Source organism: Osmerus mordax, chromosome 28, assembly GCF_038355195.1.
Source record: "Osmerus mordax isolate fOsmMor3 chromosome 28, fOsmMor3.pri, whole genome shotgun sequence".
In the NCBI taxonomy this organism is placed as follows: Eukaryota; Metazoa; Chordata; class Actinopteri; order Osmeriformes; family Osmeridae; genus Osmerus; species Osmerus mordax.
In genome coordinates, this window is record NC_090077.1 from 5,465,386 (window position 1) to 5,492,497 (window position 27,112).

General features: G+C 46.5%; 4 protein-coding genes across 7 annotated transcripts; 2 read left to right on the plus strand and 2 right to left on the minus strand.

The window, feature by feature from the left end:
• Positions 1-4,172: 4,172 nt before the first annotated feature.
• Positions 4,173-6,494, minus strand: smn1 (survival of motor neuron 1, telomeric). Its single transcript, XM_067231183.1, has 8 exons — positions 6,374-6,494; positions 6,021-6,092; positions 5,748-5,864; positions 5,437-5,628; positions 5,134-5,313; positions 4,881-4,955; positions 4,539-4,646; positions 4,173-4,419 (listed from the first exon to the last, which is right to left on the minus strand). Exons 1-8 carry the CDS (start codon positions 6,419-6,421, stop codon positions 4,363-4,365), a joined length of 849 nt encoding a protein of 282 aa, XP_067087284.1. The 5' UTR covers positions 6,422-6,494; the 3' UTR covers positions 4,173-4,362.
• A 101-nt stretch (positions 6,495-6,595) lies between these two features.
• On the plus strand, positions 6,596-7,938 carry hspb11 (heat shock protein, alpha-crystallin-related, b11). Its single transcript, XM_067231497.1, has 5 exons — positions 6,596-6,800; positions 6,955-7,061; positions 7,341-7,409; positions 7,504-7,547; positions 7,651-7,938. The coding sequence occupies exons 1-5, from the start codon at positions 6,709-6,711 to the stop codon at positions 7,741-7,743; spliced, it is 405 nt and encodes a 134-aa protein (XP_067087598.1). The 5' UTR covers positions 6,596-6,708; the 3' UTR covers positions 7,744-7,938.
• Positions 7,939-8,629: 691 nt separating this feature from the next.
• LOC136937987 (E3 ubiquitin-protein ligase TRIM35-like) lies at positions 8,630-12,515 on the plus strand. Of its 3 annotated transcripts, XM_067231180.1 has the most exons (8): positions 8,630-8,737; positions 9,443-9,572; positions 9,713-10,127; positions 10,375-10,470; positions 10,564-10,794; positions 10,888-10,910; positions 10,978-11,102; positions 11,467-12,515. In XM_067231180.1, the coding sequence occupies exons 3-8, from the start codon at positions 9,723-9,725 to the stop codon at positions 11,997-11,999; spliced, it is 1,413 nt and encodes a 470-aa protein (XP_067087281.1). In that variant the 5' UTR covers positions 8,630-8,737; positions 9,443-9,572; positions 9,713-9,722; the 3' UTR covers positions 12,000-12,515. The 3 variants fall into 3 exon arrangements, with proteins under 3 accessions (XP_067087281.1, XP_067087282.1, XP_067087283.1); XM_067231181.1 differs by having other exon boundaries at positions 9,443-10,127; XM_067231182.1 differs by lacking the exon at positions 10,888-10,910 and having other exon boundaries at positions 11,467-11,648.
• Positions 12,516-13,935: 1,420 nt separating this feature from the next.
• lzts1 (leucine zipper, putative tumor suppressor 1) lies at positions 13,936-26,288 on the minus strand. 2 transcript variants are annotated; one of them, XM_067231286.1, is made up of 5 exons: positions 26,099-26,288; positions 17,613-17,979; positions 15,913-16,770; positions 15,549-15,743; positions 13,936-15,428 (listed from the first exon to the last, which is right to left on the minus strand). In XM_067231286.1, exons 2-5 carry the CDS (start codon positions 17,973-17,975, stop codon positions 14,889-14,891), a joined length of 1,956 nt encoding a protein of 651 aa, XP_067087387.1. In that variant the 5' UTR covers positions 17,976-17,979; positions 26,099-26,288; the 3' UTR covers positions 13,936-14,888. The 2 variants fall into 2 exon arrangements, with proteins under 2 accessions (XP_067087387.1, XP_067087386.1); XM_067231285.1 differs by having other exon boundaries at positions 17,613-18,072.
• Between the last annotated feature and the right edge of the window lie 824 nt (positions 26,289-27,112).

Below are 27,112 nucleotides of genomic sequence, written 5' to 3' on the forward strand. Positions count from 1 at the left end.
TGAGAGGCGCACCATACACGCACACATCTCCGCGTTTTCCCATAGACCTATTTGTGTAAGTATAGTGAGTATTTGCATCGAAACAATTATATTAAATGTTGACTTTAAAAATAAGGGTGAAAGAATGGTTAGAATTAAAGCATATTTAAGCCTGTCAGCTTTCCAAACAACAGTAGCAAATCGAGAACAGATGTTTAATGTGACTATAACCAGCAAAGTGCATCAGACCGTTGAGTTCCAACTCAGAGATAAAGTCATTGTAGGCAAATTCAGGTAAATGGATGATTACGGTATGAATCCCATCAACAGCAGCAGAAAGGTTTGACCAAACTTTAACCACCATTTACCAATAACTGTACACAAAACAGACCAAATCACGGTTATTGGTTTGTGTAAGATCAGGACCATACAGACTTTTTCCAGAAAAGTCCCACACAGGCATTTAAGTGAAAGTTTTGCTTTATTCCCAGACCGCACGCCGAAGCTCATTGTGTTGACTGTTAAGCTACAATTATCGTAAACATACCTGTAACGTGTCAAAGAAAACACTCCGTCTGAACTTCCCTCGCCGTATTTCCATTTCAAGAGCAGAGCCGCGAGCAACTGTAGCTCTTGTGGTTTGATTGCGGCAAAACATCGTACAGTATATATCAATACAACTGCCGAAAAAAAGGGATTTTGCGTCCTGGTTGTAGCAGAGATGTATAGCCTAGTTGCTGTCTATGAGGAACAAGCGCACACTTCTGGAGTAGTTTCGAGGGGATACCCTTGTTTGTACAGTCGCTGTTTATCTATTTAGAACAAACGTGCGATATTTCCATACACAGAGGCGTCTCCTTCGTGTTCATGCATCTTTTCCAGACTGCTGTGAAATCCTTGGTGTACTCCTCTGTGACTCGACACCGCAATGTAACTTTTCTACAGTCCCAGCTGAGACCTCTGCCGGTGATTGCAGTTGCCTCAACCACCATGTGGAGTTCTGGAATGTCAATTATGAATTCGTATTCTCTTGAAGGCTCATCTGAAGGCTGGTGTGGAATAGTGGCGACGTTCAACAGTAACTCTGTAGTCACAGATTTGTGAAAAGAATCCCATTTTAACTGCATCCATTCATTGCTTCAGTGTGTATACTAAAAAAGGACATACACAAAAAATTGTGTCCATGGAGAATGTGTCCATGGTTTCAAGGCCATACAATAGGATGTCATAAAAAAATTGGTGATATTGCCAAAACTACTTTTCAACACTGCAGTCTCTTGCCATACATTCAGGTAAGCAACCATACAAGAGCCAAAAACACATAAGAAAACTGGTCACCTCACCTTACACTGAGATAGGCCCTATGTTGAATAACTTAATGTCTGGAAAGCAACTGCAGTGTCGGAAGGTATCTTAAAGGAAGGTACCCTAACCCTAACCCTAGTTCTGCTTGACTGTGGCTCATAAACGTAGGCTGACTGTGGGTCAGGGCGACAGGGACCATGACCACAGGGGCACCCGACTAGACCCCATGGTTGACCTGGGCTGGCGGGGGGGCTGGTGGCATGGCGCTCTGTGTAATTTACGACCATCTGTGACGGCCAATAAAGATACAGGAGGAATGCGTGCCACAAAGCCTCTTGGCTCTGGGTCCTGTAGACTGTACCAGAGCCTGCTGTGTACGGAATCCCAAAGGTGAAAGGTCGTCACAGATCAGTAACACATAGAGGCGCTCGCATCCCATACCAGGCGAGCAGAGGGCGATGGGTCAGGGTACCTGTTCTGGACTATGGATGAATTCTACCAGAAAGACATACCGCATAAGTACCTAAGTGAGTATTTATCTGAGCTGGTTAGTTTAGCCCGTCGAGCCCCTGTTACACTACCAACTCTCTCTGCAATACTATACTATGAAACGAAAGGGTGCTATAACGATGTTTCTGGAACACGAGTACGATCATCACCAGACCATTAAGACTGCAGCATATTTGTCATATTTTTTTGCTGTTGTCTCCTTCATAATCATAAAAAGGTTTTATATATGAAACCTTTTCCAAATAGGCCACTTGTCTGCCCACCACTTCTAAAAATCTTAATTTAGTCTCTCTTTTTATACATTTCTGAGGGCAGGGGGGGAACACTTTGTCGTATTATTATACTTTTCCATCTGTCTTCAAGTCTTTAAGGATAGGAGTGTCTTTTCAGCCCCACAAAATACAGTATGGTCAAACAGCACAAACGTTCCCAGACAAGGAGAGTCTCTTATGAGATTCGACTTAAGATGGATGCATTGTGTGGCCGTGCACTCCGTTAAGCAAAACTCCTAATCGCTCCAGTCTTTCATTTAAAAGCAGGATGTTTGTTGTCAAGAGGTTGAGTCAATAGCCACTGGCGCTGTAACTCATGCTGCAATGTGGCCTCACTTGGATATCCGTGTCTTAAGTGTCTGTGTGAAATGCAGTTTATGTTTACATGCTGCATGCCTCTGTGGAAGGAGGGGGGGGGGGGGTCAAATCACTGGGGAGGGGGATGGGATGGGGGGGCTGCTTTCCCAAGACTGACCCTCTTTGAACTCCTTGCCGGGGCAGAGCCCCTGGGACCCCAGAATGTTGCTCTGTGCCAGGAAAGGCAGGGCTTGACTCTCAAACCGCCTCTCTGGGAGTCCACAATGATTCTAACCTATGTCCCCCCCCCCCCACCCCCACCTAACCACTTGTGATGTGGTTCCCTCCAGGTTTGCATTTGGCTCAGATTCCACTGTTTCCATTAGAATTGAGACAGACTAAATCCCAAACTAAATCTATTATCTCTTTTTGGCTCCCCCCCTCACCACTACTAACCTCGCTTGTACAATGTCCAACTCAGCGGCCAGCGATGGAGCAGTGCTTATAAGACACCGGCAACAGAAAACAAAGACTCTCATTGCCGTCCTGTTGAACAGCTGAGGCATGAGGACATCATCTAAAATAGGAGACAATAAACTTCTGTCATGCCAACCAAAGGACCTCTCTCTCTGTCTCTCTTGCTCTCTCTCGGTCTCTTGCTCTCTCTCTCCCTCTCTCTCTCACACACACACATGAACTATGTTACATATATCTTGCGAACCAGAGGGACTGGAAACCGCTTGTGTGAGAACTCACTCATCGGGCCCCATCACACAGTATTACAGACTCAGAAAATTACACCAGCTCCACTCTAATTACATGTACCAAGTATGTTCTATTTATAATATACGTACAGCACTGCAGAATATAGTTTGTGCAGCTCTGCCCCAGTTCTTACTAAAACAGTAATCCACCTATCTTTAAATTAGATTATGGATTAGACCTCAGGACATAACAGAAGTAAATGACCCTTTAATGATATGGGAGGCTTTGAAAGTATCAAGGTATAAGGGAGGATGATTCCGGAATTAAATGTCTGCTTTCAGGACAGGGGAGTTAGGAACAGTAATGAGAAATCAAAGTTTGAATCCCCTGCCTGGACGCTTGACTTTACTCAGCAGGTACATGCTTCATCTTGCACTATTGGTTTACCATAACGGGGGTTGACATTTCATGAATTTAAAGCTTATGGAGTAGTTCCGTGAATTGCCCCAGGCAGCAATTGGCTATGGTAGGGGGAAAGTACCAATCTGGCCTCCCTCCAGCCTTGGTTCCTGGTCATTCTAACTTGGTAATGACCACAGTCCAGCCCTAGGCCTCTCGTCCCAACAGGGAGAAGAGAGGCGTATGACATAATGTAGTGATGGACAGCCTACTGTGAGGTGTGATCCATAACGGTTGCCCATTTACAAAATGTTGTAGGCTTGTTGTGCATACCAGTGTCCTACATAGCAAAGTTACCAATCGACAATCATAATTAGACTTGTTGATATGTTTGGTATTCCAAGCAAGAAAATGTGCTCTTTTCTGGCAATCAGCAACAATAGATGGCATGGAAATAACACCACAGGTCAACATATAATAGCATTCAGTATGTGATACCTGTAAGATTTAGTTGGCTTGGAAAAATTGCATGTTTAAAAAATATATTTTTGTTGGATGCAAGGGATCCTTGTATTTCAGAACATAGAATTAGCCTGACATCTACTGGACACAAAGCATAAAGCCTATCGTTTCATTTATCATGTGACATACATAGAATAATTCAGTTGCAATAGAGTAGAATGTATTAAAAAGTGTAGACAAGTGTGTGCTTGGGTAGCCTTTATTAGATTTATTTACAAAGAATACAAAAATTACTCTTGAACAACGTGGAATTGGAAATCTAAACCACCAAGTAACATTTCATTCACGGGGTTCCCATCCTCCAGGTTCAGAACTGTGCGGCCTCGTCTCCCTTCAGTGGACTGGTTGCGTCGAGTACGTGATCGCGGCGAGATCACTTGTGATGAGTCTTCTTTCCGGACGTAGCCTCTTTGCGGCCTTGTTTCAAGCCCTGCGGAGGAGAAAAGCACGGGAAAACGCCGTCACCGCGGACCTCCTCCACATAACACAGGAAACATCCGGAAAAAGGTCAAACCAATGGGGGAAAGGGAGGGGGTCTTCTTTGCGTACCAGGTAGTATCCTGTGTGGTAGCCACTCATGTACCAGGAGATGAGCATGCTGCCCATGGCGTCGTCATCCTCCATGTCTGGGCTCATCGGGGGCGGTGGAGGGATCATCTGTCGGAGAGAAGCAACAAACGCAGGAAAGACATCTGTACGATGAAACACAACGGGGCGTCTTTACGTCTGGTCCTGTGGCCTGCGGTGGCCCACTTCAGAGGCCACCTGCTAATAGGTTGCGTTAGTCCTGGGCTACCACGATGAAACGGCCAGATATGAGGAAAGGTGTTAACGACTGGTGGGCATGACAACACCTGGCTAAAGCCAGTGGCTGAGTTACTGGTGTCTTACCGGGGGCCCGCATGCCATCATGGGAGGCCAGCCTGGAGGGGCGGAGCCAGAACCCCTCGACCGTCTGTTTGCACCCTGAAGATAAGACAACACAGGTGTGAATCTCCACGACAAGACAGCCGTCAATTTACACTGCCTGTTTCAGGCCCAGTTGGGTCTCGCTAATACCGTCTTTCTTGCAAATTCAGCGATTAAAACATTGTGAACTCTCTGTATAGACAGTGAGACAACAGTGGGGTGTGGTGGTGCTTACTGGTCTGAAGCCAGGCATTGGAGGGGGGCCCGGAGGAAAGGGAAAACCAGGGAAGCCTGGGGCCCACGTGGGAGGTGCCTTTGGGGATTTGGGTTTGGGTTTGGAGTGCGGCTGGGGGTGACTGTGTTGATGTGTGGACGACCTGTCGCTCTCCTCCGTCGATGACTCTGGCTCGGTGACCTGCAGTTGACACACATTCCATTAACGTCTGCACCTGCACAGATACTGTCCCAAAATATGGAGTCATGGCGACTTCTGGAGACACGGCAGCAGCCCTCTTCATGAAGTTTTGACCCGGCTTACCACATTTGGAAGCGGCTCCTCTACCTCCGAGCTTTCAGACAGCAGGTCGCAGAGGTTCTGCTCCTCCTGGTTGCCGTAGTCGGTGAACACGACCACGCAGGTGCCTTTGTTCTCATGTATGGTGGAGATGGTGGCTGCGTACAGTTGGCCATCCTCAGACCAGTAGGCACTGCAGGAGTCCCCGACATGCCACTGGAACAACAATTCTTGTCACAACTCTGTTACCACTGTAATCCCTCTGATCCTTGTTGGGCAAGACCAATACACTGAATGGCGTGTACCACCGCAATTGATTAATTGTTATTGCTCACCTCTTTTTCTGGAGGGAAATTACTTCTCTTTCTGCTTTGATTCTTTTTGTCGTTTTTCCGCTTCTTTCCCGGGTTGTCCTTGGTGGGTGGTGTGTCTTCTTCACCCTTAAGGGCAGTCTGGAAAAATAAACGTTTGACAGATAGGGTTTCAGATAATGTCAGAAACTTCACAGCTGATTATATTTGGAGATAGTGCTGTATGTTGTCCGTCGTCGATGCCAATAAGTTTGTGTAGGTGCAATGGTACATGCAATGAGGGTGCAAAATTGCTACCTTGAAAGATGCAACTGCTTTATCGTAAGCCTTAATCAGTGCTGTGTCGTCCCATATGTCAGAATCATCACTCTGAAGAATAAAGACAATTACATATTTTGAGTGCTCGGCTATCAGCCGCTACCTAGCTTGTAGCTTGAGCAACAAATGCAACGTGACACCGAGGCCAATACATTTCTGCTACCTTTTTGTCTGCTAACCATGTTGGTGTTTTATCAACAATAGCTAGCTAGCTAATTTATTTAGGAAGCCCCGTCATGCGCTAATGTTATACAGCCTATTTGTGCTAGCATGCTAACACAGCCCACATAACCGAATCATTTTAGCACACATGAAAGCTAGTTATAACTTACATGCCCTGCTCCACGGGCAAAAAGCACACCTGTGCATCCATTCGCCATGAAGACGCAGGCCTATCGAAGATCACAGATTGCTAACACGTTAGCGAACTGCCTACAACAACAACTACACTGGGACTGACTACGATCTTCTGAGACAACGTGCGTCGCTGCCGTAAATGGTTCTTGATGACGAAGTAAAGCTGCGACAAACCCGTTGGCTTGGCAACAGGCAGACAGTTGACACCGTCCTTAGCCAGCTAGGAGTTGACGTTAGTTATCAAGCTAGCACTTTTTTGTTTGAATGTACTTGTTTGGTTTGAATGCATCGTTTTTAATGGTCTGTTAAAATGATAGATCCCTCGTTGAGTTCTTTAGGCGCCCACGTTGTCTTGGCTTCATCCAGCGACGAGCGCCATCCCCCAGAAAACATAATTGATGGGTGAGTTGTTAGACTAGCTACTGTACTCAGCTGTAGCTAGAGCTAGCTAGTTAGTTTTGTTGTCAAATATGTTTGAGAGTGCCAGTGGTTAACGTAAGTTAGTTGCATGACTATTTAAAACGAACCTGTCTATGCATTTATCCCTCACCACCAGGAACACTGAAACTTTCTGGATGTCCACTGGAATGTTTCCTCAAGAGTTCATCATTCGCTTCGCCCAGTCGACGAAAATGTCCCTTGTGACAATGCATTGTTTTAACGGTAAAGCATCTTATTCAAGTATTGTTAAAATTCAGGAAAAGCCATGGATGAATGAGTTTTAATAGTGCCAGACGTATAGTAGCTATTTAGATACAATGTCATAGGTAGAAAAACATAACTCACTTATTTATGAACTTTAGGGTGAGAGTGAACACGTCTTTTTTGTGGGCTACACACCAGATGAGGAGAGACATTAGCTCTGATGACGAGGTGGACCACCATGTAACATTTATTGTAGGTAGTGTGTAATTGTTCCTTTATGTCCTTCATGTTTCGTAGTCAAGAATCTAAGAATCGAGAAGAGCATGTCAGAAGATGCTACCAACTTTGAGTTTGTTGCAGAGAAAGGTAATGTACATTTCACTCTGAATAATATTTTATTGAGCTGGATGGTAGATTTTTTCCTTCATAATTATATATTTTTTAACTCATCCCTTTTCAGAATTTGAACACATAGAAGGTAGCCTTCAAACAAATGACATTCCAGTGAGTTAGCTTCGATCTTCAGTATTCAGACGGGTCACACATCAATAGACTAGTAACTTATGCATAATGTTTGCTACATCATCTTCCTCTTGTCTGTTTACAGCTCAGTGGAACCAGTGCTACATACCTACGCTTCATCATCACCTCAGGATATGACCACTTTGTCTCAGTTCACAGAGTCAGTGTTGAAGGATAAGTCCTTCCTCAACGTATCAATCAACAGTAGCTTCAAATTAAAGTATTTTTGTATGTATATCTGACACAATCTGCTCTGTTGTTTATTTCATTTTTAGTTTATTGCATAGATGGACCCTTTTTTGTTGCCCTTACTTAATGATAATGGCCTGATCTGAAATCTGGTTATTATGTATATAATGCATGTTGATTGAATTATCTTGCCAATTTTAATATTTTTTGCGTAAATGCAACATATGGTGAAAGTGTGTGAGTTGGAATCTGAACAGTTCTTGCATCAATAGATTATTTACCAACCAACACCATTGTGCCAGGCACATTTATTGAACAGTGCCCTTGATAATTGCATTATATTGCAAAGTGTTTTTTCCTAGATTTGTTGAATACACTGCAAGTGACTATATAACTATATTATATAATGTGTGTTTGTGAGGTAAATGGCATCTCTGGTGGATTTCCCTGGCTACTGGAACAGTACATTTCCTTTATATGTTGCATTTCTAACCAATTGCTGAGTAAATGTACTACTCACAGGCTGACAAACACTCACAAATCCCCATACAGTTGACCTATTTAAGTTGGTGAGTTCAGTCTGAAAGATTCAAGTCACACTCAGCCTTGAATTGCTTCTTGCATAATTGGATGCATCTTGTGGAACTTTCCTTAAGCCTAATATAACTGTCAGTGCAATCCTAATTTGCCTCATTTAGTCCCTGATTTTTCACATTCCAACTATTCAATATTGACAAAAAATGTAATTTCTGTTAAGAACACAAGAGGTAGCTGTGTCTCTCAGACCCACTTTGAGTTACAGTTATATGCTACAGCTGAAATGGTTATTACGGAAGTATCTGAAGGGAAACTTGTTTAGAGTACATGTCTGCCTGAAAATCTTCCACTGACGTAAGGTATGGGGAATCAGTTAAACCTGTTTACGTTGCATACTTACATAAGTACAGTCAGTACCTCCAACCAGTAAGTAACGCTAAAATAAGGTAAGGACTTAAACGATCCGTTTAAATGATTAACTCTTTAAAAACAGGCGTAAGAAGTGACAGTTTAGTTAATTTAGCAAATTCCCACTCAAAGTGTAATGAATGTGGAAAGTGCTGTAGCCTAATGCTAGGCTACCTTTTTAGGAAAGTATCGGGTCCGTCTATCTGGCCATAGGTGAGTCAGGTGGCTGAGCGGTGAGGGAATCGGGCTAGTAATCCGAAGGTTGCCAGTTCGATACCCGGTCATGCCAACTGATGTTGTGTCCTTGGGCAAGGCACTTCACCCTACTTGCCTCGGGGGAATGTCCCTGTACTTACTGTAAGTCGCTCTGGATAAGCGCGTCTGCTAAATGACTAAATGTAAATGTAGGTGGATCAAGATAGCAATAAAACATTTAATTGCACCCTCGTCGTTTTAAACACTCTGTTATGAAAATGATCCTTCGAATGTTTACTTGTTATTTTGTTTTAGTCTCATCAGAAAAACTAATCACACGAAACACGAAGTTTGTATGTTCATTATTGGCCATACCAAGTGCATGCAAAGAAGTTACAATGCTAGGGGACACCGAGAAACGACACTGTAGGCTAATGCTACAGAGAGAGAGTCTGTCTGTGGGTTGCCAAGAAGTCAGGTTACAGGGTGTGAAAGACTTACTGAAAATCCTAAAACACAATGTTAAATATGCCTCTGCTCTTTGGCAGGACATCTTGCATTTCCTGAATCCAGAGCTAGAGGTTCCCTGTCTTCCGGCCTGCGGCCCTTGTCCGTCATTGTTCACCAGGATTGAAACAAGATCCTTGTTGAGCTATATGCACCACCCACTCACTGAAGGTCTGAAGATGTACCTGTTCAGACTCTATGTGGTCTAAGCACTTCAGGCTATATAAGAACACCTTATATAACCCTCTTGAACTCTTTTAAATATATTTTATACTTTACCAGTAAGTTTAAACAAGTCTGTTTTCCAAAAGGAGTTAAGAAATGGCGGCCAGAGCATTTCTTCCAGAGGAGGACCTCACCTGTCCTATTTGCTGTGACATCTATAAGGACCCAGTCCTCCTGCCCTGTTGCCATAGCTTCTGTAAAGCTTGCCAGGAGGAATGGTGGCGACAAACAGGATCCCAGAGTTGCCCAGTGTGCAAGAAAATATCCTCAACGGCAAACCCCCCTGTTAACCTGGCTCTAAGGAATCTTAGTGAGGCCTTTTTACAAGAAAAAAGTCGGATAGCTGTAGAAGGATGTGACGTTCTCTGTAGTCTGCACGGTGAGAAACTCAAGCTCTTCTGTTTGGAGGATAAACAGCCCATCTGTGTGGTGTGTCGGGATTCAAGAATTCATAAGAAGCATGACTGCGTACCCATAAATGAAGCTATACAAGATCACAAGGTAAGGTAGACGGAAATATTTTTGAAAATGTGACTTGAACTTGAAGAAGAACTAAATTAGCTTATTTGGTGTACATTATTTCTGTAGTGCAGGATATGGGTTTGTTTGGACAATTCTGTGAATGCAATTCGGAAATTCTAACATTGCACACACTCATACTGTATGAAGCCACAAAGTTATTTTAAAATAGCTTGGAACCAAGTATCGGAGTAAAAAAGAATTTTTTTGAAACCATTTGAAATTGCAGGTTGAACTTCTGACAGTGCTTGACGATTTACAGTGTAAACTGAAGCTGTTCCATGAAGTCAAATTGACTTTTAATAAAACTGCAAAATATATCCCGGTAGGACATTTCAATAATTATACAAATGTGTACTCTTACTTTAGCACAGGGGTATTAATGCATTATTATAAAAGAATCAACTTCATCCTCCAGATCCAAGCCCAGGACACTGAGAAGAAGATAAAAGATAACTTCAAAAAGCTTTATCAGTTTCTTCGCAATGAAGAGGCAACCAGGATAGATATGTTGAGGAAAGAAGCGATGCAAAAGAGTCAAAGAATGAAGAACGAAATTGCAGAGGTAGACAGAGAGATAGCTTCCCTCTCAGAGATGATTAAATGCATATCTGACGAGGCGAAAGCCACACACATCTCCTTCCTGAAGGTAAATAATACTATATCAACAGGTCCATTGAAGTGAGTGCATTTTTTTGCTCCACATTATATAAAATGATCCATATTCCTTATTCCTCCGTAGAACTTCAAGGCTACTATGGACAGGTAAGTGATATCTTTTTATATGATTCTATATGTGGTCCAACCCCATAATAATTCAATGTTCTTTCAGAGCGTCTGCCAAGACCACCCAGCACGACCCCCAAAAAAGTTCAGGGTCGCTGATAAACGTTGCCAACCACCTCGGCAACTTGCCATTCAGAGTTTGGGAGGAGATGCAAAAGATAGTGACATACAGTGAGTATTTGGTTGACAGCAATATTAGCTTATCACAATTAATTATTGAACTGAACAGCAAGAGCAAATTATCCCATTGTTTAAATAATGATAAGGCAATTTCTATAAAGTATATAAGACATTGCCAATACATACAGTACACAACAGTAGTAAATGAAAAATTTTTATGAAACAGTGGAATGTACTGGGATCTACCTAAAAGAATCCTTTAGTAGATAAACATACTTTGTAGAAAAACATACCTTGACAATACCTATACACATCCCAGGTGTCAGTTGAATTTTCATTTTTACAATAGAACTACATAAGCACAGTGACATTATGTTACTCAAATCTTTACCCCTATTTGTTGTTCTCTGTTTAGGTCCTATCATATTGGACCCCAATACTGCTGGTAATTATATCTGTCTGTCTGAAGATTTGACATCTTTCAGCGAAGATCATAAACAACCATGTCCTGGTAAACCAGAGGGGCGTAGCAATTGGCATGTACTGGGCTCTGAGGGCTTCAGCTCAGGGTCTCACAGCTGGGAGGTAGAGGTTGGGGACAGTTATTATTGGAGAGTAGGCGTGGCCACTGACAATAACACCTGGGTTATCATGTATACATGTGATGTTTATGTAGAAGAATCTACTGATAAACTGGATTACACTAGGATTGGTATAATGTATGAAATTAAACCTCAAAGGATCAGAGTGGTCCTGGACCAGAACAAAGGCAAGCTGTCATTCTTTGACTCTGACAGTAACACACATCTACACACTATTTTGAGACCGTTCACTGGCAAAGTCTTTCCAATATTTATGACTGGGTCAGGGCCTATGAAGATTTTACCAATGAAGATCTGCATAACAGTAACACAGCCCGACAAGAGAAGACCTGCTCTTCCAAAGTAGTTACTACTCATACTGTATATAAGACTTACAGTGTGCAGTAGCTGGCACACAGAAATGATGTGTATGATCGCAGCTTGCTAAGAACATACATCCCCCTCAGTGGAATGTTGTGGATTACAATACCCCAAATTATGAGACGCATGAGGTAGATTCAGGATACTGTACATATTCTACTCTGGACACAGTTTATCCTAAGACTTAGGTTGTAGGCTGTAAATTGTCAGGATTTGATCTATTTATCTATCAACCCCATCATGTTTACTGGGCATGTTTATTTTCAGTTTGGATTACTGTATGTATTGATTTCACGCCCTCAAGTCGCTGTCAATTACTGTCTACTATCTTCTCTTGACAATTATTGGGTGCATTAATATGGGTGATTCTGTCATATTCATATTAGAATACTGAACTATAGGACTTCTGAATTTACTGCAATTAATCCCTCTGATGTACAGTATATTTGCAACAAAAAATATACATTGTTAAATATATAAATTGTTAAATAAAAGTATTTGGAGAAAATGGTGTGAATTAAACTTTATTGTTGATTATGTAGACAGTGAGGTTGATGCTGATGATTATTTCTGCAAAAATAAATGGGCAAGGTGTTTTAGAAAACATCTTAGTAGCAGTTTTAAATGTATATAATTTCATCCTTCTTAATTTAGTAAGAAGACTGAAACGGTCAGCATGAATGATAAAATGTCCTGTCCAGCTACATAAAAAGATAAAACTGAAGCCATACTGACTGAAAGATAAAGCTAATTAACTAATTAAGAACAGTGAGGTTTAAATTGGTATTCCTGCTGCCCCCCCTCCCCCAAGGATTTGAATAATAACTCCCTTATTGGAATAGGGACTTTTAGACCAGGCCATGGAGGGGGGGGGGGGGGGGGGGGTTACCAGATGGTTTCCTGGCCAACCATCAAGTCCCCCTGGACAAGACTGATATTCAGACAAAGGGCCCAGGCCCCCCCGATGCCTATTGAAGCCAGCCAGCGACAGAGGGCTGTGCCTAGTGGGACCCTGTGGGACTCCCTCCACAATTACATTGTTTGTTATGGAACTGCAGAGGAACAATCTGTAGACAGTTGATCTGAAGAGCCCTGGACCCAACTAATGAAAACACAACATATATTTCGGCACTGATTTAAATGTATCGTCTCTTGAGATGATTGCAGGGCAATTTCTTTCCTTTCTGCCGATATATAATGCACAGATTCCTCCTTCATCCACCATATAAATGTGCATTATTGCAGCTATAACAGCCGTAGCCTTTCTTTGTATGAGAACCATGACCCCAGCTTCCCTAATGTATTCGCTGGCCATTGTGTTCCTGTTGGCTGGTCATCAGAATCACAGCGTGATGTGGCTGCACTAGCACCCTATCCCGTGACGGCTGTCTAACTGCTGTTGTCCAATAACAACCCCTGACTGGACAGACAAGAGGTGCTGTCCCTCAATCGCATCTTATACTACCACAACAGACCTGCTATACGTCTTTATAAAGAAGTTGTTATTATATAGTACTGTATGCTCTTCCTGTTCTCTGGGATCAGGGTTTCCATTGGCTAGCATTGCAGGCCTGCCAGATAAGATAAAGATTCAAATCACTCGTCATTTAGACTTATTATATTCTCATTCCGGTGGCCACATTGTTCCCATGTCAGCCATGCATGCCCCAACAATAAGACTTAATTTGATTTCATTTTTGATTGGCCCCAATCAGACTGGGCTCTGAGGTAGGGGGCCGGGGAGGGGGGAGGGCAGTGGTCTCACAATAGGCTTGAGTGACATAACCGAGGGGAAGAAATAATCTTTTTCAAGCCAAGATGTCAGTTTTGCTGTGGAAGTCTTAGCCTCTAATTAGAGAGAGAGAGGGGAGCTAATGACAAAAAAACACACTGACGCATAGACACTTGTGAACACGAGACTTTATTTCTGATACTAAAAACCCTCATTTGTGTCGTCTTGTGTACAGTTCGTGAAATAAATAGAGCAAAGGATATTGTGGCGGGCAGACACATTAGTATTCAAGTGGACTGATTGTGAAACGATGAGATATTGGATCCTAAGTTGTGAAATTCAGTGGCACTAGGTACATTCAGATCACGTTCACCCTCCTGTTCAGTCACAACGGACGTGTGCCAACGTACATTCTTTAGACTTTCCACGTCATTTCAAACACTTAGCACTACAACACTGTGGCCTGCCGGCTTAGTCGTTAATATTAAAATAAAAATCTTTTATCTGAAGCTGAAACGTTTTACGGAGCACTCGACATGTGCAATATCACAATACCTCAAGTTGACAGCTGCTGAAAAACTGCCTGGAGGGATAAAAACATTTGCAAATGCTGCTGCCGTCCATTAAACATAATGGGTGACAAAAACGTAACGCCTGCTTTACAGTCCTGGGAACGATATAGCGATTTCAATAATACATGACCAGTTTACGAGAAAATGATCTATCACTGTTATATTTCACACATCCATTGTTGAACCGTCTTGATCATCTTAAATGGCTTTTGTTAGATAGCGGTGATAGATCATTTGTTGTCATGCTGCTTTTAAGGTGATGGTATGATTATGTGATGTGCTACCCTGTTATCGCAATGGATCAGGTAATGTTCATCTGTTCTGGGGAGTCGGGTGGCTGAGCGGTGAGGGAAACGGGCTAGTAATCCGAAGGTTGCCAGTTCGATTCCCGGTCATACCAACTGACGTTGTGTCCTTGGGCAAGGCACTTCACCCTACTTGCCTCGGGGGAATGTCCCTGTACTTACTGTAAGTCGCTTTGGATAAGAGCGTCTTCTAAATGACTAAATGTAAATGTTCTTAGTCCCTGAAGAAGGTAGTACCAGTGCTGATGTGACTCAAAGCTCGTCGCTCAAATCTCTGTGGCGATCATGTCTTCGTAGTGTAATCCTGAGCTATGGATGTCCAGGTCCAGGTCTGGCCGACTATCCAGCTCTGCAGTGAGCTCCTGCAGAATCCTCTCCAAGTCCTGGTTCTTCTTGTACATCTGCAGGTAGTTGATCTGGAGCTGTCTCTGATACTTGATCACTCTGTCCTTCTCCCTGTTCCACGTTTGCCTCTCCTGCTCGAAGCTGTCGGCCAGCCTCTCCTGAGTCTCTCTCTCCTCCCTGAGCTCTCCTCTCAGTCTCTCCACCTCTCTCTGGAGGGAGTCCGTGGGCATGTGTCCCCCCTTATCCTCGGCCTGGCACTGGGCCCCGCTTTGGCCTAGCTGTTGTGCGGCCTGGACCTGAGCCAGAGCCTGGGCCTGTTGTTTCAGGGCTTGCTGATGTCTCTGTTCTTTTGTCAGGGCCAGATCGTGCTTCATGCCCTGGATGTCTGTCTCCAGCTTGCCCACTTTCCCTCTCAGCAGGTTCGCCTCATTCTTCTTGCGCTGAAGTTCATTTTGGCATACCTGACAACAGAATATAATGGTACATCATCTTCAAATCATTTTTTTTTTTACATTATTTGTTTGGTGACAAAAGCAGCCACGGAAAAGTTACTCCCAATTTTGTTTAAACTGGCTCTGTACCTCAACTTCCACTGTCCGACAATGAATCCTTTCCTCGTGCTCTTTGTTCTGCTGTTCGAGAACCTCCATCTTGCCTCTGGTCTCTTTCAGCGAGGCCCTGAGAGTGACGATCTCGTTCAGCTTGTGAGCGACGTCCGCCTTGGAGTCTCTCAGCTGTTGCTTCAGCAGGGAAATCTCTCCCGTCTTCTGGCAGACCTGCACGCAGGCGGGGGGGGGAGAAGAAAACAAAGTCACTTCCTGTCGTCTGCACGGGACGCAACACAGGTTCAGAAAACCATCGTCATCTGACAGGACGCACCTCCAACCCCGAACCCTCCATCCTGCCCCCACGATCGGGCCCAACCGGGGGCCTTCCCTGACTCACCTCCCACTGGGTCTCCTCCAGGGTCGGAGCCAGCTGCTCGGACTCGTACGACCTCAGCCTGACCTCCGCCAGCTCCTTTTCCCGGGCCACCTGGGCCAGCTCGTCCTGCAGCCTCCGCTTGTCCGTCTCCAGCTGGCCCAGCTGCAGCTGCAGCGCCTGCTGGCTCCGCGCCACCCGCTGGGACGCCTGGCGGAGCTTGGTGGAGCAGCGCTCCTTCAGGCCCTCCATCTCCTCGGCGCAGTAGCGCTGCTTCTCCTCAAACAGGCGGCAGGTACCGTCCTCCTTGTCCTCGAAGCTCACCTGCAGCTCCTGGAGCTCCGTCTCGCGCTCCAGGAGGCGCCGCTCCAGACCCTCGATCAGCGAGTCGTCCGGGGTGATGGGCGAACGGATGCCCCCGCCCCTCTCCTCCAGCAGGGGGCTGGGCGTCGGCTTGGAAGAGGACGGGGAGACGTCGGCGTTCGTCCCGCCGCCGCCGTCGGCCGGCCCGAAGCCCGGCCCGAAGCCCCGGGTGCTGCTGGAGACGCAGTGCCTGTTGGTCCACGGGGGCGCGTTGGGCTGGGGGATGGGGGTCACGCCGGGGCCGCCGGCTGAGCCCCCCGCGTGGTGAGGCGGGGGGCCAGCAGAGGCGCTCAGGCTGCCGTTGGTGCTGTGAGTGGGCAGGCTGGACATGGAGTTCCTCCCCGAGTCCGAGAGAGTCCCCGAGAGGGTGTCCTGCTTGTGTCCGTGCGGGTCCCTGGGGGTCCCCTCGGCGGAGCCGAGGAGGACATGGTCCGAGCGGTCGATAGTGTCGGAGGATGATGTGCTCCTGGGGATGACAGGCTTGAAGGCTGTCGGGCGGATGAGTGTCTTCTCAATACTCTGGGGGAGGGACAAGTTACAACACAAGTGATCGATCAATGAAAGTGGTTTTTCTCCTGAAAACAATCGTGTCTTTCATACGCCAAAGGCTTGTCTTGGTGCGACAAAGACAAAAAGGCACCAGCAGCTATGTTCTCCAGCTGTTGGGTACGTAAAAGAAGACTGCGATATAGCAGAGTCAAGCACAATACAAGAAACTGTCATACGGGGAAAAGGGAAAGGGGAGAAGAGAAAAGAAGTTTCACAGCGCCTGTCCCATCTGTGCGAACATCACTAGCTACATCCTCCCTCCTCCGCCGCCGCCACCCTCCTCTGCTCCCCCTCATGTCCTGTCTGGGAGAAGATGAATAGCCCTACTCTGTGATATTAATAATGTGTGGCTCTGTTGAAGTGTGTGAGAGGTAAGCTTGTGGACTCAGCATTCCTGCCCAGTGACTTCATGCCTTCTGGTAGATTGGGATGCCTTTCCCTCTTGAGGCCTACAAGCCTATTGAGGGAGCAGGGCTTTGCATATCCCTGGCAATGGATGACATCTCTCTGAAGATCAAGGCATTCTTTAGTCATTAATCTTGAAGGGAGTTATTTGATTAAAAAGGCGAAGGCACGAGTTTCGATACCAGTTAAGGTGACTGGGCGCTCTGCTTGTCTGATCTTTAACATATGAAATCTGTTTTCTCATCAGCTTTCCGTAAAGTACACACACTGCTGTCGTAGAAGGTTCGAGTGATAGCGCTGTTGTTGGGATGGATGCAACCGTAAAGCCTGCTATGGTACCACCTCACCACCACAAACCTTTTGCTTATTAAAGTGAACAATCACCTATGATTAAAACAGTGGCTTACCCTCTCCAGTTTGCCTGACATAGGCAGCAGTTTAGGGGGCAGTCCCCCCTCGGGATCCAGATTGGCCTGGGCCTCCCTTCCGTGGTCCTCCGGCGGAGCCGGGCCCCCTCTGTGGTGGGCCGTCCTGGCCTTGTGGCCCACCTTGATGTAGAAGAAGTCCTCGCTCCTGCCTGCCTGAAACTGGGACAGGGGTTTGGGAGCGTGGCTGGCGGAGGGGCCCTGGGTGAAGCCGTACCGCAACAGGCCGTCCACGCTGCGACTCGTCTTCTTGTCGTGGGCGCCCTTCCTCAGTCGGACCTCGGAAGCATGGCAGTGCTTGCTGTTGAGGCTGTGGCCGGATATTAAGCTGCTGACACTTCCCATGGTCCTTCAGTGAGGAGGAAAGTTCCGGAAAGGGTTAGTTGGTCTGGAGGAGAGAGCTGGACACATGGTTCCTGAGGGGAACTATCGACGTCTCCATCTGCAGACAGGAAAACGGGCTGGATTAAGAGGGCTGGATTTCCATGCAGCATGTTGTAGTGGTGGTGTAGGTTACGTGTTGCGCAATCTGCCCACATGACCTGTCGTTTCTTTGTGCCCATTAGACAAATGAGTCATGATAAATGGGTAAAAGGTTGACACAATGAAAACGTTAATTGACAATATGACTTTGAGCTAGACTACACCCCTCACACATGGGAATAATTGTTCCCCAAAACATTCAAATGGTATGACCCATTTAAATGTGTTCTTTTTTTTCTTCCAGTATTACGTTCAAACTTTTTTATATGTTGTCCCATTTTTTAAGTTGAAGTTTGCAGTCTCTCCGAAGTGTTGTTTGTAGCAGATGAGGTTTACAAAGAAACAAACAAGCAAAGCCTTGGCAGTATGCCTAGCTTTGTATATTCATCACTTGATCGTTCAGCCAGACACATATGACAAATAACCAGTTGGCTGTCCTCCTCCTTCAAGAAACAGCTCATCACATCGCAAGTACTCAACACTTGGCATGCAATCAAATGATGTCATTATGACTAGGCGTATTACATTGATCCTGATTCCCGTCTGTCTTGCGTGTTGATCGTGCTGCTCACATGAGCAAGAGAAATCAACAGCATATTCGAAAATCCTTTGCATAGAGAATAGTCGACAAATAAACCAACAATGCGGAAGTGTTTTTATGGAATTTAACCTTGCATCCATTTGCAAATGCAGTTGGTTGTGTTTCACGCATCCATTGTACACCCATTCTTCTTTTTTGCAGAAGATACTATGGCCCAGATGTTACTGGCCCTGATCTCAATTCCACAGGGAAACAAAAAACGGTGCCTTTCAGTTTTCCCTTGTTAGGAAGAAGCAGAGGGCTCCAAAGTGACTGATCTGGTCTCCAGGCTCCCCTACCACCTGGTCCCCATCCCTTAAGCATCCCATAATATCCCCAGGAACAAAAGCCTAGCAACCGGCCAGGATAATAACCACAGTTAGTGGTATGTGGTTGTGGGATAAAGCGTTGTTAATCATCTTTGTGGCTGAAAGAAACTGCCACTTTTATTGTTGTACATGATTGGAGCTTGGTGCCCAAGGAACGGTTTCAGTGACAGGAATTGTGACACGGATCATAAAATATGGCACGAGAACAATGATAAATAAACAAACAAACAAACAAAGAAAAGCCTGTAATTATTCACTCTGTTGTTCAGCTTGTCGTGTCAGTTTCAGCTATATAAACCAGAGCTACATTTTCAGTGGATAAAGAGGGTGGAATCTCCACCGACAGGGTGCATTTGGCCTTTATCTAATGCAGCCCGTCAACCGATAAAAATAGATCTTCTGTTTAATTCAAGACTGAGAACACACTGTAGGAAAGTAATGCATGTCTTCAGGGTTTGCACAGCGACGCCAGAAAACATGAATGGCTTTGATCCCTACCTGCGCAAGTACAAAACAAATACCACATGCCACTGATGTAAACAATCTCTGGCATCCCTCTGACTCACAGAGTCCCTTCCTGTGTCTGTCTGACGCTCTGCAAGTCTGTCCGCTACTACATCTCATCCATTTCTCGCACAATTATGCTCCGCAGTCATTGCACTGGTGATAATAGATATGACTTACTGCCACAGCAACGCGTCCGTCTAGCAGGCTACTGCAAAAGCAAATCCCTCTAATCCCGGTGGCACTGAGAGACCAACTGTGCCGAACTGCGTGGTTTGCTGCCCGCGTGTCTGAAGGTGTGCGTGCATGTCCCTGAATGAACCACACAGCCTGCGAGCACTATCTCCCCACCCAGGAACCCTTCTGAGGGGGTGGGTCTTTGGTCTGTCGAGCGGGACCGTTTTTTTTTTTTGCATAACTGACATGTAAATTGCAGTGGGAATAAGGGGGGTTGTGTGGAGGTTGGGCTAGGGGGGGGGGGGGGGGGGAGGGGACCTCCTGAACCCCCCCAGGGGAACGGGTGTACAACATGTGCTCCTTTGCACTGGCGTGTGCCGCTCAAGTGATTAACTCCTAGTCCTCACAATGGACCCTTCACGCCCCCACTGGCACCCCCGCTCGCTCCTCCTATCTCCCCCAACAGACCCCCCCCCCCCACCCCGCCCGTTCTCCATCGACTAACTGTGTAATAACACCCCCTCTGCCCCTCCCTCCCTCTCTCTCCTGCACCCCTCCTTGAACAAACACCACTCCGCCTGAAGAGAGAGTGGCCTCTGCCTCCTACTCTCTCCCTCCCTCCCTCTCTCCCTCCTTCTCTTTGTCTGTTGAAGGGTGCCGCTCTTTGTGTGGACTCCTCTCCGCCACACTTGATTCATCCCCCAGCCCCCAAACGGAGCATTGCCACATTTGAGTGTTAAATAAATGGTTACTCTTCAGAGTGAGTGGCCCAGGCTCCAGGGCGAGTGATTTAGTACTACAGTGCTCAGAGAGGTTCGGAGCTGTTCTCGTGGCTGCTGTGCTGGCCTGGGCCTAGCAGGGCTCAGGCAACATAAGAGACTGTAGACAAAAGTGCCATTAGGCCTATGGCTGAAATACTGAAACAAAAGACCTTTGTGGAAGAATTGATATAAAATAGTGTACATTTGTGCCAGGGGCTGTAGAAACAACAGTTAACAATACACTGCCAAAATGAATTAGTAAAATATTATTACAATGTTAGGTATGGATTATTTGGTCTGATATTAATTAGATCCAAGACAATATTATAGTCACAGATGGTTCATTATTGATTAGCCTAGATGATATCCATTACGAGGTCCGAGCGAAAATATTGACGCGTTCAAAGTCATCTTTAAATACACAACAAACTCGAACAGCAGTTTGGAGAGAAAAAAAATCCTTCAATACTGAATGCTCTCTTTGATGTTCGGCCTAAGAGGATGTTTAATTCTATCCTTAACTATTCTCTGTAATACCCAAACTGTGAAAGATAGTCAGTAGGATCAGTCACATTGTTCTCCCCTGAAGATGTTTTTGTTCAAGTTTGGCTGACCCCACTCTTTTGCCCTCTACCATAACTTTACGTATTTTGTCATTGCCAATTTGTCTCTTTATTGGGTAATTATATCATTATGATGGCGAACATTGCTTTCAGTACTTCATCTTAGTTTTATAGTCAATAAAATGTGAAACAACCGTCTGGACCTTCTAGACAGCACCGTGATTTAACACCCTCAGTCACTGCTGGAGAGGGGCTAGTCTCTGGGCTGGCTGGACGTAAAAGTGTGTGTGTATGTGTGTGTGGGGTGTGAGGGAGGAGAGGGTGTGTCGGGGGTGTGAGGGAGGAGAGGGTGTGTGGGGGGGTGTGAGGGAGGAGAGGGTGTGGGGGGGTGTGAGGGAGGAGAGGGTGTGTGGGGGGGTGTGAGGGAGGAGAGGGTGTGTGGGGGTGTGAGGGAGGAGAGGGTGGGTGTACGGGGTGTGAGGGAGGAGATGGCGGGTGGGGGTGTGTGAGGGAGGAGAGGGTGTGTGTACGGGGTGTGAGTGCGCGTGTGAGGGAGGAGGGGTGTGTGGGGTGTGTGTACGCATGTGGGGGGTGTGAGGGAGGAGGGGGTGTGTGCGCCCCCCCCCCCCCTCTCCAACCCCCAGCCGACCTATGACACAAAAGACCCCGCTGCACAGAGGGCCAGCTGAAACGAAGAAACACGCCGCAACACGCGGCGTAGCCAATCCATTAGCACAGCCGGGCCCAAACACTACAGGCCTTATAAAGATTCATACCTGTCTCCCGGTGGCCATTGTGTGGTCCTACTGTACTGTTCCTCGACAACCACAGAGCCAGATGGAACCTCCTCATTAACAGTCTTCATATGGTAATTCTTCGCAGCTAGATTCCTCCATTCATTATAATAGCTGGCCCGCAACATGTGTGCCTTATGCACAGCCATAAAATCGAAATAATAAACTCAACCTATTTCAAGTCTATTGTTGACGGATGTGATCATCCCTTCCTTTCAACTATATAGCAGATATATTAAGACAGTAATACAGCATTCTTTGAAAACTGTTGCTATGCTAAGCCTGTTGCTAAAAATGCAAAGCCTCTAAATGCTAAACCCAATTGGATTCTGGTTGTGTAAAGTGGAAGAGAAAAGGGGAGATTATGAGGTGCTACGCTTTTAGCATCTGCGTGTGTCGGCCTGATCACGCCAAGGACCAATCTGGAGAGGATAGAGAAGGACAATACGTGGCATCAAAAAGGCCTTCAGAGTGCTGGGGTGAATTATTGACTAGGTTGTCCCTGTCTCTCTCTCTCTCTTTTCCCCTCTCTTTCTCCTTCCCATTCTTTCTCCCTTTAACTTTATCTCTCTCTCTCTTATTCTCTCTCTCTTTTCCCCTCTCTTTCTCCTTCCCATTCTTTCTCTCTTTAACTTTATCTCTCTCTCTCTTATTCTCTCTCTCTTTTCCCCTCTCTTTCTCCTTCCCATTCTTTCTCTCTTTAACTTTATCTCTCTCTCTTATTCTCTCTCTCTCTCTGTCTCTCTGTCCTGCTCTCTGTATCCTTTGGTTTTCTCTCTCTCTCTCTCTGATTTGATCTCTCTGTCTCTGTTTCTCCATTTCCTCCCCTCTTTGTCTCTCTCCCTCCTGCTTTCTCCCTCTCCTCCCTCTCTGACGCTGGTCAGAAACCCATTGTCTTCTTGTTGCTGCTTGTCTCGTACAGCCACTGTGTCTGTGCGGGACATCTGCTAATGCACCTTGGTAAATTCACCTTCCATTGTGATTGATGGTTTGGGAAGACACACACACAGACACGCACAGAAACAGACACACAGACTCAGGCGCCGACACAGGCATTGACACACACATAAACACACACTCCCCCCCCCCACACACACAAATGCACTGATACACATGCAGAGACAGAGCATACAATGGCAGCAAATTGGATAATCCACTTAGAGCATTAGTAAGAAGACTGTGAGTGAATGAGCCCTCTGAGCTGAGAGGTGAATACCCCCCCCCACTCATTATTCCCAACCAGAGAAGAGGGCTTAAGCTCCAGACAGTTTTGTCTGTCTGTGTGTGTGTGTGTGCAGAACTATGTTTGAGAAAGAAAAAGGACGACGTGTCCAAACTTTAACCGCAAAGTCCGCTCACATGACTACTTTTAATTAGGAACTGGGATTGTACTACACTCTTGTCGTGTTTCAACAGCACGGCGACGGTCCCATGCCAGAGATCCCTCACAGGAGGCGGGCTTAGCTTTCGCGTCAATCAACCTGCGAGACAATCTCACGGCCCTTGAGTGGGGCTCAACAGTCTCTTCAGTGGATTACAGAGCAAGGTTACGCGAATAGTCGAGGTGAAGAGTGCATGAAAACACTCGATTCAATGCCGGTGGCCTTTCAACACATTTGCATGGCCCCTAGCTTGTCCATCTTTAGCTTTTAATGGGAGCCACCCATTGAAGTTAGCATGCTTTCAGGTTTGTATTCAACGCATCTAAATGAGATATTAGGCTAGGAGACGATCAACCGTTGCCGGGGCTTCCATTTGACTCATTGTGTTCTGGGTATGCAGTCAAAGACTAACACAAGGGGAGCCATTAGCATACATGTGACAGCTGGTTTGTGCGCTCAGGTAAAATGTGTCTTTAATGGAGTCTAAATAATGTCCCTGACCTCCAGGGCAAAGCTGCGAAAGTGACGCTTGTGAACGAGCTAAGAGCAAGCAGGTTCAACGTTTCAATGTGCTTATACATCAGTCAGGGAGTCAGGTGGCTGAGCGGTGAGGGAATCGGGCTAGTAATCCGAAGGTTGCCAGTTCGATTCCCGGTCATGCCAACTGACGTTGTGTCCTTGGGCAAGGCACTTCACCCTACTTGCCTTTGGGGAATGTCCCTGTACTTACTGTAAGTCGCTCTGGATAAGAGCGTCTGCTAAATGACTAAATGTAAATCTACATTTCCCCATCGAACCCCCGTCATCACTGCGGACCAAGTGCCTGGAATAGTTCCAGAAACTGTTTTAGAGAGTTGTGAATGTCCATTAGGTGCAACAGATCAGCAGGCTCTTACATCATCGTGAAATATTGACCTCTCAGGCTTTTGCCATCGAGTTAGACTCAAAATGACAACGTGAAAATGCGTCAAGACATGCAGAAGTATTTTGAGTTTTTTTTTGTTTTGTTTTTGCCATGTTGCCATTCCCCATGGGAAGTTAGATCTTGCATGTCGTTGAAGTGAATATGTCGAAATTCAACTTCCATTTGTATATGCTGTTCGTATAAAAACACTGAAATTGGTTTTGAACCATCTTCCATCATCCACGGGCCCTGTCCAAGATCTGTAGACACAGTCAAGCAGGCCTTGTGTGGGTCTTAACAGAATGTTCCAGAGATAGTACGCTACATGGCTGTTGATATGACATCATGGAGGGATGACACACAGGAACCATGTGTGTTTCTCCGGCTATGAGGCCAGGTCGATTGTTACGTCTGGGCTGGTGGAGAATCAGGCTATTGTCAAGGTTCCTTGTCTCTGACCTGCCTGCTGAAGACGGTGTGATAAACCTGTCAAACTGGAGCAAAACCATCTCCTATAATCTGAAGTGGTCATTAGTCACACACACACACACACACACACACACACAAACACACACAGATAGCTGGTTGCTGAGAGGTATTCCAAATGCTCTATGTGAATAGAATACTTGTGCGTGTTCCCTGACCGTCCCATGTTAACTGTGAGCCTGGTCACGTCTGTTCCCTAGGTCAACCTTAAGGAGTCAAGCCAGAAACATCACAATAACAGCCTTTCCCATTAGCGCTCCCATACAGTGATATATTGGCCTGTGATGTATTTGTCGGTTGACATTTGAAGTTCTCTTTGAGTACCAGTAGCCTACTGAGGCCTATTGATTTGCTGACAGACGATCAATGTGCATGACCTGCTTAGGAGGTGTGGACTCGCTAATGGCAAGAATCTGAACAACAATACCCTCACCGCAGCATTTGCCAGTCTGAGCTCGCGCTCCGCAGACGAACCGTATTTGGGTATCTGGGCCAGCTATTTTGGGGAGTGTCTTTCTTAGCAGGTTTTAATGGTTTCATCCCTACACTGCCTGCAGCTGGAACACCAAGCACGGCGAGGACGAGAGCGCCTGCATCCTGAGCTCCGCTCCGGGGAGCGCCCCGTCCTCTCTGGTTTCTCTCTCCCCACACCCACTCCCCCTGGTCTGTCTGTCGGTCTCTCCTCCGCCTCTCTTGGAGAAAAGCTGGGCTGCATTCGCAAAGGCTGGCGGGCGGGGCGGGGGGGGGGGGGGGTGAACATGCCTGGACAGGTGCCCGGGTTCATCCCGCTGTCTCAGTTAGTCATCGTAGCCTGCGTGTGTAACCCTACCTTACGCAGCCACAGGTTCCCACCACATAAACAAGCCTGTACAATGGTGCCGCGGCCCTGTCGGTGAACTGACATAAGTTGGCTGCACAAAAAGGGGAGGGTGGCTTCAAATGAGCAGAGACAAGAGGTTCGGAGAGATCGCACACACCACACCTAGGCTGTCGTAGCTGTTTTGGGATCGCACAGGGACACTCTTACGCCACTGGAAGCCGTTTTATGTTCACCTGCTTGGCCCTGGAAACGCCATCAAACACTGTGGGGAGACTGAAGCTGGGAATTACTCTCTCTCTGTTCACAGCAGGTGGAACAGGAGTTGAACAGTTACAGTAGTTTCTGTTAGAAGTGGAACTCCAGAATGGAGGTAGTCTGAGTCTGAATCCCATAAACAGTTGTGTGCAGCACCTGAGTCCAAAGCCAGCCGTTTCTCCGCTTCATTTGAATAACAAATGACTTCTGTCGAATAGCACAAGACGGGGGAAAAAAAGGAGCATTTCCCCTATTAACCGTATTGCATGCGCCTTTGAAATCGTGACACAGACCACTGAGCAAACTTGACTTTCCATTTAAATGGCATTACCTGTCCGTAAGCCCACGGGCCAATCTATATGAATCACTGGTGCCCTGTCACGTCGAGTAAAGCAAGCATAACCTTCCAGCCGGAGGTACCGTGACTTACCTCCTCCTCTCCTTCACGGTGCTCTTCCCCCAGGCCGGTGTGCAGCCGTCCGTGCGCTGGGCGACTGTGTTGGGGAACCACGGTCGGAGACAGCGGCGTTGAGGCCCGAGCGGCTGTTTACCGTTCCGCCCTTCCTCCTCTCGCTCCTCTCGCTCCTCTCCGTCTCCCTGGATCCCGGAGCCCGAGTGCGTCCCATCTCTCCCAGGAAGCGAGCGCTGTCACATTCCTACGTAGAACGCGTACCGTCCCCCCCCCCCCCCCACCACCACCACCCTCCTCCTTTTCTCTCTCTGTATCCTTGTTTTCTCTCTCCAACTTCCCTCCCACTCTTTTCCCGCTCTATCTCCGCCGGCTTCTCCTCTCACTCCCACTCCCCTCTCTCTCCCCCCCCCTCCCCCCACTTTCTCTCCTGACGTCCCTATCTCCAGCTATATTTCTTTTTTTTTGTTTTCTCTAGTCCCCCTTCCTTCTCTCCTCTCTCTCTCAAACCCTCCCTCTCCCTCCTCTTGTTTTTCTTTTTTTCTTTCCTTCTCTGCCCTCTTTCCATCAACCAGTTTCTCGTTCGTCTCTTTCACGCATTCTTTTAAATTCGGGACTCTCTATCTCTCTATCTCTCTCTATGCCTCCCCCTTCTCCTCTCCACTCCTCCTCTTCTCTCTCTCTCTCTCTCTCTCTCTCTCTCTCTCTCTCTCTCTCTCTCCCTCTCTCTCCCTCGATCTGGCTCTCAGCCCAGAGGTCCTGCTATCCATCATATATCACTTCACTGCCTCTGTGTACCCACGTACCATCAGCCCACTGAAGCAACACAGTGTGGCTTCGGCGTGCGCGTGGGAAACGTGCGCGTGTTGGCGAACACGTGTGTATCCTCCCGCTCGAGGGCACGGCGATGGCATCTATAGCACCTCGTTATTTGTAACGTACAGCGCATTACGCCCTATTCGTAAACCGTGAAAGGCCCCTCGGAATTCGATTACAAAGCAACCGCGACGCTGGCTGCTGTGTTATGCTACACAA

What these genes read in the sequence shown, in the direction of transcription:
- smn1 (XM_067231183.1), bottom strand. Translation starts at nt 6,421, where the DNA reads ATGGCGAATGGATGCACAGGTGTGCTTTTTGCCCGTGGAGCAGGGCAT. An exon ending in ATTTCCCTCCAGAAAAAGAG is followed by an intron (nt 5,629 to 5,747) that starts GTGAGCAATAAC and finishes TTGTTGTTCCAG; the next exon opens with TGGCATGTCGGGGACTCCTG. An exon ending in TGATGGCATGCGGGCCCCCG is followed by an intron (nt 4,647 to 4,880) that starts GTAAGACACCAG and finishes TCTCTCCGACAG; the next exon opens with ATGATCCCTCCACCGCCCCC.
- hspb11 (XM_067231497.1), top strand. Translation starts at nt 6,709, where the DNA reads ATGATAGATCCCTCGTTGAGTTCTTTAGGCGCCCACGTTGTCTTGGCT. An exon ending in GACAATGCATTGTTTTAACG is followed by an intron (nt 7,062 to 7,340) that starts GTAAAGCATCTT and finishes CATGTTTCGTAG; the next exon opens with TCAAGAATCTAAGAATCGAG. An exon ending in TGAGTTTGTTGCAGAGAAAG is followed by an intron (nt 7,410 to 7,503) that starts GTAATGTACATT and finishes ATCCCTTTTCAG; the next exon opens with AATTTGAACACATAGAAGGT.
- LOC136937987 (XM_067231181.1), top strand. Translation starts at nt 9,723, where the DNA reads ATGGCGGCCAGAGCATTTCTTCCAGAGGAGGACCTCACCTGTCCTATT. An exon ending in CACACATCTCCTTCCTGAAG is followed by an intron (nt 10,795 to 10,887) that starts GTAAATAATACT and finishes ATTCCTCCGTAG; the next exon opens with AACTTCAAGGCTACTATGGA. An exon ending in TTCAAGGCTACTATGGACAG is followed by an intron (nt 10,911 to 10,977) that starts GTAAGTGATATC and finishes ATGTTCTTTCAG; the next exon opens with AGCGTCTGCCAAGACCACCC.
- lzts1 (XM_067231286.1), bottom strand. Translation starts at nt 17,975, where the DNA reads ATGGGAAGTGTCAGCAGCTTAATATCCGGCCACAGCCTCAACAGCAAG. An exon ending in TGGAGGAGACCCAGTGGGAG is followed by an intron (nt 15,744 to 15,912) that starts GTGAGTCAGGGA and finishes GCCTGCGTGCAG; the next exon opens with GTCTGCCAGAAGACGGGAGA. An exon ending in GTCGGACAGTGGAAGTTGAG is followed by an intron (nt 15,429 to 15,548) that starts GTACAGAGCCAG and finishes TTCTGTTGTCAG; the next exon opens with GTATGCCAAAATGAACTTCA.